Source organism: Nilaparvata lugens, unplaced genomic scaffold (assembly GCF_014356525.2).
Source record: "Nilaparvata lugens isolate BPH unplaced genomic scaffold, ASM1435652v1 scaffold7205, whole genome shotgun sequence".
Classification (NCBI taxonomy): domain Eukaryota; kingdom Metazoa; phylum Arthropoda; class Insecta; order Hemiptera; family Delphacidae; genus Nilaparvata; species Nilaparvata lugens.
Genome location: NW_024092954.1, coordinates 1 through 13,829, shown reverse-complemented (window position 1 = coordinate 13,829; position 13,829 = coordinate 1). Strand labels below are relative to the sequence as shown.

The 13,829-nt window shown below is 33.2% G+C and overlaps 1 protein-coding gene across 1 annotated transcript; it reads right to left on the bottom strand.

Annotated features, from left to right (window-relative positions):
* Positions 1 to 6,300: 6,300 nt before the first annotated feature.
* LOC120356596 lies at positions 6,301 to 7,167 on the bottom strand. The gene has a single exon (XM_039445548.1). The coding sequence runs from the start codon at positions 7,165 to 7,167 to the stop codon at positions 6,301 to 6,303; it is 867 nt and encodes a 288-aa protein (XP_039301482.1).
* Positions 7,168 to 13,829: the final 6,662 nt, after the last annotated feature.

The following is a 13,829-nucleotide window of genomic DNA, read 5'->3' as shown; positions in this document are numbered from 1 at the left end:
TTATTGTGTATCCTAGGCTTCATGCATGTTGGACTATATGAATAATGTAGGCCTACACACGGTATTGTGTGCAGATATCCATTTCATGAACCTAAGCTATTCATGTATTGCATTGATTCAGTAAACTTTGATCTTCTATGCCTTTATTTGACTATGTATCAGATCATCAACTTGAAGCCGATTCTCAAATACTGTAGAAGTGTAGATTTCAAGCACATACACTCTTGAAGAAACGCCGAAAGCTTCGGTGCCACACTAACTCAAACATATCACTTTTTGATGTCAACAGAGCTGGTAGCTTTCTGTCAACATCATAGTTCCAGGTCAAATAGAAATTTGCAGTGGAGTGGAAGTCAATAATTGGAAATGAAGCGCTTCCTCGACTTGTAATTCAAAATTCAAATTCTTTATTTTCTGCATAAATACAATAACAAGAAATGTCTGTATATCGCAGTCGTCGTAAGTACAATTATATACACATAGGTAACATGTTTTTTGGATTTATTTAACATAATAAAAGGTCAGAAAATATCAAACCAATATTATGCTTGAATTGGTCAGTTGGAATTAATCCTTCAATTCAATTAATCTATTCAATCTATTCTATTAATCTATTCAATTCAATAATTCTTTATTGTCATATACAGTGCACAAGAATACATAGATAAATGTTTTTAGGCTATAGAAATAAATTAATATCAATTCACAAAAATGTATTGCATTATCAACCTGAAATATTATTGCTAAGCCATACAAAGTTTACAAGTTTTGTAAAAAAAAATTGTAAAACTTGCAATTCTTTTATATAAAATTACGAGCCATCGGTCGACGACTGCATCGCAAACTTATAGTGAGTTGTGTTTTTTCTGGCTCTAAATTTTGTCAAATTACGCAAAGATTTTCCAATTAATGGTGATTTGAGTGTGATATTTTTGTTTTTATTCTGTTTTTTAACCATCAAAATTTAAAATTCTTAGTTTTCGTTGTTTTTTTAGTGAAAATGTACTAAATTTTAGAAAAGTGAAACCATAACCCTATCTTGGACTTTTAAAATGTTATAATTTGGGAGAAAAATGGTGCAAGGAGTATCCTTAGTTTTTCTCTCCCAATCAGTGCTACTTTGTAAAAATTATAAATAAATAATAAAATAAAACATTAGTGGTCTACTTCTAGAAGCGTCATAGTTATTACTGAAATAACTATTTTTGGAGCTTATTTTAAAAATTGATATTGGTCCTTCACATGAGATGCTTCCACCTGCCCAATGAAATGATTTCTTAATTATTATAGAATAAGGCTTTGTTCTTGAAATTTTTATAATTTTCTTAGTCGAAATGTTCGGTACAACATCGATTCTGTGTTGTGCCTGTTTCGAGCTTAAAAAGCTCTGTCAAACTGGCTGTAGAGATGTTTAGCAGGTTATGCTAGTTTGGGACAACCCGACGACAAATCGAACTCATTTTTGATAGAAAATTACGGTTGCTAAAACCTTCAGTTACAGTGAGTAATGACGACTAAATGAAGTGAATTTCAAAAAATGAATGGAAATTATAGAATAGTAATGGAAGAACCTTTAAATGTTGTGATATGTGATTTCAACAAAAAAATTATTCATACTCGAATCAATTCAAGTTATTAAAAGTGTTCTAAACAATATTAAAAAACACTTATTTTTCGTAGATCTAATACAAATTTCCATGAATTCAAGTTTAATCGGGTCAGCAAAATCGGCAGTAAAATTTCCAACTCATGTGAAAAATCAAAAAATCAGCAAAGTAGAGATGTGAGCTTTTTTGGAATGCCTCAAATGAGCCATGGAATGCGCAGCACTTGACAAAGAATGCTGACTGAACTGCGAGTAATCTCTTGTGAGCTGTTGAAAATACATCTTGTTTGTTGTAGACCTAGTGTGTGATGTGATTGTGTGAATACACTGCTTGAATAGCGAAGCGAACTCAACAAAGGAGTGGGTACTCTGCATGCGTTAGCAGCTTTTGAAGATAAATTACCTCTGCTTCAATTAGCCTTTCCGTGTTTATATGATACGGATGATGAGGGAACATTTACAATACCGTGTTCGAGAACGTGAAAATGAAAAAACCATTGCTCAATGTTTTTAGTAACAATGCTTGTTGGATACAATATTATACTTTATACAACTAGTTTGAAGAATATGTTATGCTCAATCCAATAATCTATGCTTTTGCTTAAATTACGTGTCATTTGTTTATCTATAAAATCGTTTGGAATTTTATTTATAATGTAGCTGCAATAATAGGTAAATTGATGCCTGCATATGGTTAGCTTAATGAGTTCTGTGTTGAATCTATTGTTAGGACGTGTATTATGGGGTGTTATGTGTGCAGGAAAATTAGATTTATTCTTATTGATATGGAGTATTATATTTTTCATATAATTCTGTCTTATTGTAGGGACCTTAAATTCAAGAAAAATGTCCCTACTAGGATAGAGTCGAGGTCTTCCTAATGCTGCTCTTATAATATGTTTTTGTAAGATAAATATTTCTTCAGATGTGTATCATAAGCAGCTCCCCATACTTCATTAATATATTGAAATAATGAGTGAGCGTATGCAAAGTAAATTTTCCGTATAATGTCTATGTTTTTTATTTTATTTATTTTGTAAAAAATGTAAATGAGTATTTCAACTTTGAGCACAAATAATCTATGTGTTTGTTCCATTTTAAATGTTGATCCAATAATATACCAAGATATTTAATCGTGTGAACCCTTTCTAATGTTTTTTGTGCTTCTGTATTATCTGTAGAGTTTTCATTGTTATTATTTGTTGTCCCTATTTTAAGATTTAAATCTGTTGCTGGTTGTCCAGTTATATTGGGTGAAAAGGTGATATACTTAGTTTTGTCAGCGTTTAAAGTCAGGATATGTTCTTGAAGCCATTTTCTAATAATTATTAGGTTTCTATTGGCTATATTGAAAGTTTCTACCCAGCTTTTGCCGCTGAAGATCAATACAGTGTCATCTGCAAAAGACAGAGTGGTGCAATCTTGGAGGTTTAGTTTGAGTAGGTCATTCACATATAACAAAAAAGAACTGGTGAAAGCACAGAACCTTGAGGCAAGCCGAAACCTGACGTATATTTAATATCAGTTTGACCCTGAAGATGTAGGTATTGTTTCCTTTCAGTCAAATATGAAGAAAATAAATCATTTGCTGCACCTCTAATTCCAGCCCTATCTAATTTGTTTAATAATATATTGTGAGGTATCGTATCAAAAGCTTTTGATAGATCCATGAACACTGCAAGAGTTTTTCTATTGCTATTAAAATTGTCAAAAATTATTTTGTTCAAGTGGATGACTGCATCTTTAGTAGACTTATTTTTTTGAAAACCAAATTGCTTTTCATTTATTATATTTTCTTTCTCTAAAAAACTCATAATTCTGTTTTTTATTATTTTTTCTAATATTTTGGAAAGGTTACTTATCAAGCTTATCGGTCTATAATTTTCTGGTTTTTTTAAATCTCCGGTTTTAGGTATTGGGATGATTCTGGCTTCTCTGAACTTTTTTGGAAATATCCTTCATTTAAACATTTGTTGAATATATGTTCTAAGGGTCCAGTTATGTGGTGAGAAATTTTTTTTATGAAAGGTCCTGTGAAGTTATCTGGTCCTGGTGTAGATTTGTTTTTCAACTGATTTATAATTGACATTATTTCGTTTGAGTTTGTGGGGTTGAGAAAGATACTGTGCTGACATGAATTTGATAGCGATCGAGGAACTGGGATATCACTTACATTTCCTGATATTTTTCTGGCAAATGATACACCCACGTTAGCAAAGTAATCGTTGAGTATATCTGCATCTAGGCTTATTTCTTTTGTGTTTTTCTTTATTTCCAGCAGCTCGTTAATGTATTCCCAAGTTTTCTTGGCGTTATTCCTATGTTCATCGAACTTCTCATTAAAATAATCTATTTTTGCCCTTTTTATTAAATTATTTAAAGTATTCCGGTAGTTTTTGTAGCGGGTTTGCAATTCAATATTGTTTGGCTGTCGTGAGAGCTTCCTGTGTAATTTGTCTCTTTCTCGGATTGCATTGACTAGACTGGGTGTTATCCATTTTTTTACTGGTTTGTTTTTTTTTACTTAATCTGATTGTTTTTGTTCTTTTATTTGTGAGTTGTGTCAATTTTTCTATGAAATTGCTAACCATTGCATCGATATTGTCGGTGTTGTAAATATCAGCCCAGTTTTCAACCTGTAAGTCAGCTATTAATCCGTCAAAGTCAGTTACAGTTTTGGTCCATAATTCCCCTGCTACCGCGTTATTTTTCAAGGCTTCACTCAAGTGCAGTGAAACACTGTAATGGTCTGTTATGTTAGTTTTAATAATCACGCCACGCTGCAGGTCTCTAATGTTTCCCCCCTCCTTGAAAAATATGTGGTCTATGCAGGTACCATTTCCATTCACTATCCTTGTCGGCTTGTTAATGTAGGATTTAAATCCGTTGATATGCAGAGTACTCAAGTACTCATTTGTTAAACTATTGTTTTCTAAAATATTAAGATTTATATCGCCCATTAAAATTACATTGGTAGTGTCCTTCATTCTGTTCAAACAAGCGTCTAGACTTGAAATGAAATTATTAATGTTGGTAGCTGGAGAGCGATAAATTAAAATTATTGTGTATTTGATGTTATCAATTGAACAAACTATACAGATTGAATTCGATTCTTCGATATCCAAATCAATTATTTCAAAATGAAAATTTTTATCAACAAATAAACATATCCCATCACACTTTGAATGTTTACTTTTATTCTGTACAACATTATATCCTTCAAGACCGTAAGTGAAATGAGCATCATCCGTAATCCACGTTTCTGATAAGGCAATAATATGAAATTTGAAGTTTATATTTCCTAAATAATGAACCAGTTCTTCAAAGTTTTTATTCAGGCTTCTTATATTAGTATGAAAAAAATTCAATAAGTTTTTATTGCTTATGTTATGTGGTTCGAAAGAGAATAAATCATCTATTTCACTTGTATCATGATAGCCTATGAGATCATCATCACATTCAAGAACTGACATATATTTTTCTATAAGAGTATAATACTATTCTGTAAAATTTATAATAATATTAATTGTAATGAAAAAGAAAAAAAACAAAGAAAGTAAGTTAATAAGGAAGAAGATAAAAAAATATGTTAAACCGAGCGGGTAAAGTTATTTACCAATCTTGCGACTTCGCGCCGCGCCTCTTTTAAACAAGAAAATGGTCTTTCCAACCCATAGAAGGATCCAGAAAACTCAAATTAAAAAAATTGTGAGAATTATTTAAACAAAAGAAGCAGTTTTTGCTAAACCAAATAACAAGAAATGGGTTCAGAGTTGCATAAATAAGCAAGTTGAGTAGAAATGGAGTTTGGAATAAAACAAGCTGACACCGTGATCGTAATAGCAAAAACCATTGAATAAACTGTTTCAATCGCCCCCCACAATTATTCTATAATGCATGCACTCACAGCACTGAATCACTCTGAAGATAATTCCAGGGTTTGGCACGCAGCTAGAAAAATACCACAGACAATATCAGATTGCTATTTCGGCCTCCACCGCTATCTGAATTGTCACAACCAATAATTGCACCTAACACCGATATCTGATTGCGATAACTGAATTTGTACAAACGCAATCTTATCATAATAATTACAGGAGGCAGTATAACAGATTGGATACTAGTGTAGGCTACAGCTTAGTCATTCTTAACTTCACTGAGAGCGAAAGAAAGAGATAACAATAAATGATAATGAAACGAAAAAGAAGAATTTATTGATAAGTTGTTATTGTAATTGCAGGGCAAAAGGTATCTCTGAACTGCACTGTGAAAACGTTTTAGCTATAAGCCGTCGGATATTGCAGAAGTCACAATAATAATAATAGTAATGCCCAGCTTATCAGAGTAATTCATTCACATACATTTGCCTGGCAATCATTAGATTAAAGAGTTTTCAATTTTAATATCAATATGTTTCTTTACACAGAGTTTCATGCACGAGTACATGATTTATATAATGTAAATTTCATGTGCATATCTATATAGATTCATATGTAAGCATAATATAGCCTTATTAATACTTAAGTATATACATCAATCACCAAGATAAGCCATTTAACAACCAAAGTGAATCTGCTGTGCTTATTTCATTCCATCTCAAAAATCTTTTACTATTTCACATGGAGCAAATTTATTTCTTCCAACAACGGATAAATAACACTTTAAAACATACGGAATCGTAGTCTATCATCAATTTAAACCATAGCAGCAATAAAAGCTTCCAGATCCTTATCACTGTTAATCATTGACACTTTTCCCTTATCCACTGGTCTTACTTTTATGTTTCCTGCTCTATCCACCCACACATATTTAAAATCCTTCTCTTTTTGGAGCTTCTTTAGTTGCGATAGAATCTTTCTACGTACCAGAGTAAGTGACAAATTGATGAACACTGGGCGATCCTCCGCTTGAAATCCGACGTCGCGAGTGGAAAGTCTCCTCACGTGTTTCTTCTTATCTAGTACCTTGTGCGCGTCATCTCGTCGTACGAATTTGACGATGATCCCGGGGGAGTGTTGGTTTGCCCCCTTGGGCAGGCGGTGGCAGCTGTCTATCGCCTCCGGACCCAGGTCAACTCCGACTGCTTTACACGTGGCTAGCACAACGTCTCTAGTATTTTCCCCATGCACAGTAGGAACCCCGTGTATCTCGAGCATGTTTCTACGGCCATACTGTTCGAGTGAATCCACCCTATCGTTAAGCACCTCTACACTTGTTTTTAGTTTAGTGTTTTCAGTTTTTAAGTGCAATATTATATCCTGCTGGGCCTTTATTATACCCTCCAGCCTAATTAATGTGTCAGAATTTGCACTGATCTTATTCAAACAAGTTTCAAGCGAAAGTTCTAATCTTGCCTGACCCTCACCAAATTTTTTTTCAAGGTCGGACATAGTTGTCCTGAAGCAATCCGCTGATACGTCGGACAGAGTACTAGCGTTACCTGGCGATGATTTCACCGGCGTTGCAACTGTGTTATCATTTCGTTGACTGCGTAACTTAGCCTCACATTTATTGCACGACCAAGAATTCGACATCAGGATCTCTAATTCTGCATCAGTCATTTTTTTGCCACCAATACACTGTCCATGGAACATGGACTTACAAATAGAACAGACTAATTTGTCCCTCGCCTGTCGATTAATTGAGAATTTGCAGGTTTCACAGACACTCATTTTTCACTTTAATACGAGCTCGAAAGTGATGGAAAAATTAAAATTAATCCTGAACTGAACGTTTAGGAAACGGAAAGTAGTCAATATTAAACAAGAGGCACGGCGCAAGAACGAACAAACTATTTCATAGGAGATAAGAGAGCACCTGAACTTGGCGTCTGCTCACGGCAAAATCTAATCGACAACTGAAAATCCAACAAAAATTCAAATCGAGTACACACTCTACATTGTACATTGTATATTACATGAGAGATGAGAATAATGAGACACATTGATTAATGAGAGATATGTGAGGGTAACAAACATACTGCATCGAATTCAATCGCAAACAATCGAAATCACTTCTAGAGTTGAAAATGTGTATGATTGGTTGCAGCTACATTATGAAGCTTGATGCTGTGACCCCTGACGTTGCAACTTGGGAATTCATGATATGCAGCATGAACCCTTGAAAGTGAGGAACCTGCCGACCTATGTAATGTTATGCACCCTCCATATTTCCACCGTGGCACTGAGTTGATTCGCTTGTACAGACACTGTATACATTTTTAATTTGACAGTTCTCTTGAAATCTATGCTCGTGGAAATGGGGAAATGGCATTGCAATGTTCCGGAACCAATTGAAACCAGAGAAGTTGTGATGTTGATTTTTGTGAGTAATAATAATTGAACGGAAATGTATTCAAGAATACCTCCCCTTTTATTGTTTTCCTAAAAAGAAAGACAACGGTTTTCAGAGAGCGTTACCGTATGATAAATGAACTGTATGATGTTCTCCATATAAATAGGAAGTTCTTAATGTATTGAAATTTAGTGTATTTTTTATTGATGTGGAACACTTAATTCAAAGGCATTTTCCGTATGAAATTTATGATGAAATATAATAATTGAATACAAAAATGAATAAACGGAGAACCTTTTTATTGCAATCTTATCCTATACTATTAAACGAGCAATTTTTGTCTAGATGTTAATAATATGTTTGTATTTCACCGGATCTCGAAAACGGCTTCAACGATTCTCACGAAATTGGGAACATAGTAGATTTATGATATGAAGATTCGATTGCACTAGGTCTCAACCCTGGGATAACTCGCTGAAGGACATAAAAAGGATAAATACCTCTTTGGAAAAACAGCTGGATTTTTTTTTGTCTGTCGATACCGTAATTGAAGAGAGTGAACGAGTACATGTGTGGGATCATCCAGCTGATCTCACGAGAAGAAAAATTTAGCAAGAAAAACTTATTTTGGTTTATTTCTCTTTATTTAGAAAACACGTTTTCTTCAAAAAGTCCAAAATAGTAACTAGATGCTGTTAGTGTAGAAAAGTACATAGTATATTAACAAATATTGTAGCAAACATATTATATAATTCAAAATCGAATTCATAGTACATCTATTTGTAATTGATGATGTATTTGTTTTTTGAAGTGTGAATAATTGGTTATTTCGATGAGTGATAGTAGCTTAACCTGGATTTTGATTTGGACTATAGTATAAATTTGAAAAGGGACAGTTTTGGGCATAAGCCTGTTGTGCCTCCTCATATAACTTTAAAAATAATTGTACGACGGAGAAAATGAATAAATAAATATAAACTATAAATTCAATCTTTCGTTACAAATTTTCTGTGCTTTTACACTCCAGAGCAAGGCTCGGTCCCCCGATATTACATATTACAAGTATCAAATAGACAATATACGATAGCACGTCCAGAAAGTAAGTTCCGTTTCAATTTATATCCGCTACAGCGCTGCGATCGCAGTTCCGCACATTCGCGGTAGACGCTCTGTATCAAAGTTAGTAGACAGAAGGTTGGTCACTCATCTATAGTATTTTAGTTGAAATGCAATTGGAGTGGGGGAACTGCAGCCGTGACGTAGGCTGTAGTACAGAGTAGGCAAAATATCGCATTCTTGAAAATCATACGGTGACGTATAGTCAAATTATATAACCAAAACATTTTCTGACATGCAAGCTTTCTGTTTCTGCCTTACAATAATTATCAAAACATTTAAATAATACAAGCATTTTGCCATATAAAAGCAAAAACCCCACCTCCTAACTTTCCTTTTCAAACCCTCAAGGTTTCTTCATCTTCTAGGTCAATACCTACTACTACATGTGTAGTAGGTATTGTCTAGGTCGTGTTTATATTTTGTAGTTTGGCTATACATCAGCTTGTGGATTTTGGGGATGAGATATTTTGATTCTCGTAGAACATGTGCTCAATACCAGCATGATTGTGTTCAGTGCATTTATATGAATGAAATTTATCGGATTTATCGGGATCGGTTTATCGGTTTATTGCAATGCATTAATTTTTCAATATTTTTCATGCGTTAATCTGAAATTATAATAGTATAACGTTGTCTACTAACGCTTTTCCAGCTTATTAACTTTTTCGTGTCACGTTTTTAGATTCTTGAAAAACTTTCAACTTCATTTTATTCATACAAGTTGAATAAACTTGGAATATTTAACAACATCATTGAAATCGGTGATTCATTCGCTATAAGTATGGAGAATTTCCAAGTTCTAGGTCAATCTGAAGGCAATAAACGACGATTTATTTGAAGATACAGTGAATAAACTGTACGCTCAGTGTGGTTACTCAATCACATTTTTACTACACGTGACGTCACGCTGACGTTCCCCCCTCCACTTCGAATCTTACACCTGTGAGTGATCAACCTTCTGTCTACTAACGTTGGCTCTGTATAGCCCAGTCAATAAAGGTTTTTTCGATCCGAAAATTAAATAAAAGCTGAATCTTTTACCATCGATAGAACCCTCCCAGAGGGTCATTCTCCCAAAAGTCCCAAGAAATCCCCTTGGAGCTTTCCCCCCTAGCCCCCCCTCAAAGTTGAAAAATGCAGGTAATCACGGAAAATCAATTATCTCTGTAGTCATTGATCGGGAACAGTTCTATCATATGCCATTCGATTCGTTACATTATGGACTACAATATTAGTTATATCATTTTTTGAATAAAATCAACGTTTTCTTGATAAAATAGTATATATGTAAAAATTTAGGGGGTTTGCGATTTGATTTTTTGTTTTCTTCGATTAACTTCAAAGCAAGTAGTTTTAAGAAAAATGAGCCGAATAATTAATATAGCCACTCTCATTGCAAATCCATTGATGTATATTGTTATGTATTTGCGATTCGATTTGACGCCGTGGAAGGGGAAACAGTCGACGCGGATCGGCGCGGCTGACTCTCTAGCCATAGTAAACAGCAATCTGGAAATCAATTATCTCTGTAACCATTAATCGGAAAAAATCTATCATATGTCATTCGATTCGTTAAATTAAGGACTACAATATTAGTTGGATTCATTTCCTCAATAAATCGAACAGTTTCCTTGATAAAATAATATAATGTAAAAATGTAGGGGTTTTCCGATTTGATTTTTTGTTTTCTCCGATTAAATTCGTAGCAAGTAATTTTAAAGAACAATGTGACGAATAATTATTGTAGCCACATTCATTGCGAATCCATTGATGTATATTGTTATGTATTTGCGATTCAAGTTGACGCTGTGGAAGGGGAAACAGCCGACGCGGCTGACAGAATAATTTACTGCTGTCTACATTGCATCTCATTTACACTATGGCGCTCGAAACAATTAATTTTGTCTATTGTTTTGACATGCGCTGTATGTATATAGATTTTCACTTTTCTAAAAAAAAATATTAATTTTCTTGATTTAACCATGCTCATGATAAAAATCAGGATTTCGTTGTTTGCTCACAGATTTATTATATTAATTTGAAGTGTGCTTTCTCCATACGAGTCAGAGGTAACACAATTTGATAACTCTAGTTTCAGATATTGATGTTTTTCAACGAAGTTTCATGATATATTATGTGTCCGACTCCTTCATCTTATCCTTTTTTGTGAAAAATGAAGATTCAAAATTCCTTTTCATAGCTTTTCTTGTGTTTTATCTTGTTTCATCACTCTTTATAATTTAAACACTTGATAATGGAATGAATATCATCAGATCACGTGAACAAAAAAAATAAAAGGGTGAGCTTACCTGAGATACTATATGATAACACTGTACTCCTGATAAGTTGAAAATTCTCAAGCTGAAAGTAGATTAATTTGTTGCACATTCGGTTCAAATATTAACAAATGTTACCAAATATTACCAATATTATCACATATATAGTGAGAACGAATTACTCTGAAGCTTTCTATTCTCACTGAACATGAAGAGGCAATACCAACGAGAATCGCAGTTCCGTTCAAATCATTATTATCAGAGCTTTCAATGATGCATCAATTGATGCTATTGATGCTATCCTATGTAACTATGGATATTATCCCCATCTCACAATTTCCCTATTTATTCTTATCCTGATTCATGATAAAGTAGTTGATCTCTATAATCACAAAAATCAATGTACAGTACCTATAATAAATAGTAAAAATAACAAAATTTCTAGTAATAATGCAACTTTTCTAGGTACGAATTTCAAGGCTCATAAAATGACTTTTTCTCAATCACAGGCAGAAATTCCAATGATCATCATAATAGTAATTTAATGAAAATTGTTTGTATTGTACATTGTTCGACGTAAGATAAGCTACATCTTTAAGGTAATCAACGTATTTAGGACTATCATGTTTATGAATGAAAGCGAGACTGTGATAGAAGATTGGTCAAACTGAAATGTAAACATTATATACAATGCATATTTCTGATCAACTCAAATTTCAAATGATAGTATCAAGCCGTAATGAATTGAGCAACTAAATTTCAAAGTTACTATCCACTGTTCAAATCGCACTGTGATTTCCTTCTACTTCCAATGGATTGAATTGCCTCACTCTTCAACGTAACAAAAATTATTGTAAAAAAACCAGTGGAATGTAAACGTCATCCAAATAGCATTTGAATTTCAATTTTCAGATCATGAAATTCACAAAAAACTAATTCTTGAGAGAATAGTGATGAATTGCAAACAGTGCAAGTACATTGATACAAAGCGATACAATGAAAATCAACATCGATTAATTTAATACTGGACTTATCAAATTTATATTACCGTTAATTTATATTATTTTAAAGTTGATAAAATGTAAAACCACATTTTAAATTTTCTCTACTGGAGCAAAACATCGATAGAAAATAAAGAAGAGCCCATTATAAGCACAATATACTTGTGTACTTGAATTCACTTGAACTAACTCATCACGTCAACCCTTCAATGATCACAATGAACTGGAATGGTATAAAAACCATGAAATTGATAATCAGGTTAATTTTTCAAATAGCTTCACCCAACTAAATCTGTGAATGCTAAGTCATAAGAAGTCATGTTCAATAGATTTGATTTGGATGCTTCAAATAGAAAATGATCTATTCTTTGGTGCCCTAATCAAATCATTTCAATCACATTAATCGACATAAAGAAAAGCTTCTGCCAACCTTGTGTAATGAATGACAAGATGCGAGTGGAGGTGAAAAATCGATATGTTAACAAAAATAACAGAAGATGATGAATCATCTTTCAATTGATCTTATACTGTAGGGTACTTTGTGGTTAAATGTGGAACACATTCATGATTTCCTACCTTTTATGCATGCTTACTCTTCCTTATTTGTATGTAGCATGGCTTTCATCTTTAGAATCTACTGAATTTTCATATTGGAATTGGACTGTAAATAATAATAGATTCAACTAGTAAGAACGGAAGAAAGCTACTTACAGAGAGAATCATAGAAAGTTTCAACTCAACAGCCCAATGTATGAATTTTTTATGCCTCAGCCGTCATATATATTTGGCTCAACTGAAATTATATTATCAACCTGGCTTGGAGAATATTAACTGTAGAAAACAGCAAACACTGCACGCTATGATTTTTCAGGAAATTGCCACTTTAACACTATTGTAATCTATGATTTATCTCAGTTTTTGACATTCATAACTTATGATAAATTTTAGCATAGAATTATGATCATACACACATATTAAATATGTATTATATTAGGTAATAGTATGAATATTTATCGGTTGCAAACAATATCTTTGTCTGTCATAGAATGCATGATTTAGCACATAAATAATAACAAAATGATTTTAGAGAATTAAAATGTGAAAAATTAGTTTCATCGCATGTCAAAACAATAGACAAAATTTATTGTTTCGAGCGCCATAGTATGAATAAGATGCAACTTAGAAAGTAGTAGGCCTACTACTGTATTTTACTGTTTACATTGGTGAAGAGAGTCAGCCACGCCGTACCGCGTCGACTGTTTCCCCTTCCACAGCGTCAAATCGAATCGCAAATGAATAACAATATACATCACTGGATTCGCAATGAATGTGGCTACATTAATTTTTTGTCTAATTTTCTTTAGATTATTTGCTTCTGTAGCAATAAATATTGTTACAATTATGAGTGATGAGAATTATGCAAATTAGCCTGAGAAGTTAGCCTGTTATAAAAATGGATTTTGCTGTTCTGCTTTTCTGTGTTGTGTGTGTCGACTCTGTAAGTGTGTGCATAGAAGCTATGATCCTTAGAAT

Excerpts from the sequence above, each read along its gene's own strand:
- LOC120356596 (XM_039445548.1), bottom strand. The coding sequence starts at position 7,167 with ATGACTGATGCAGAATTAGAGATCCTGATGTCGAATTCTTGGTCGTGC.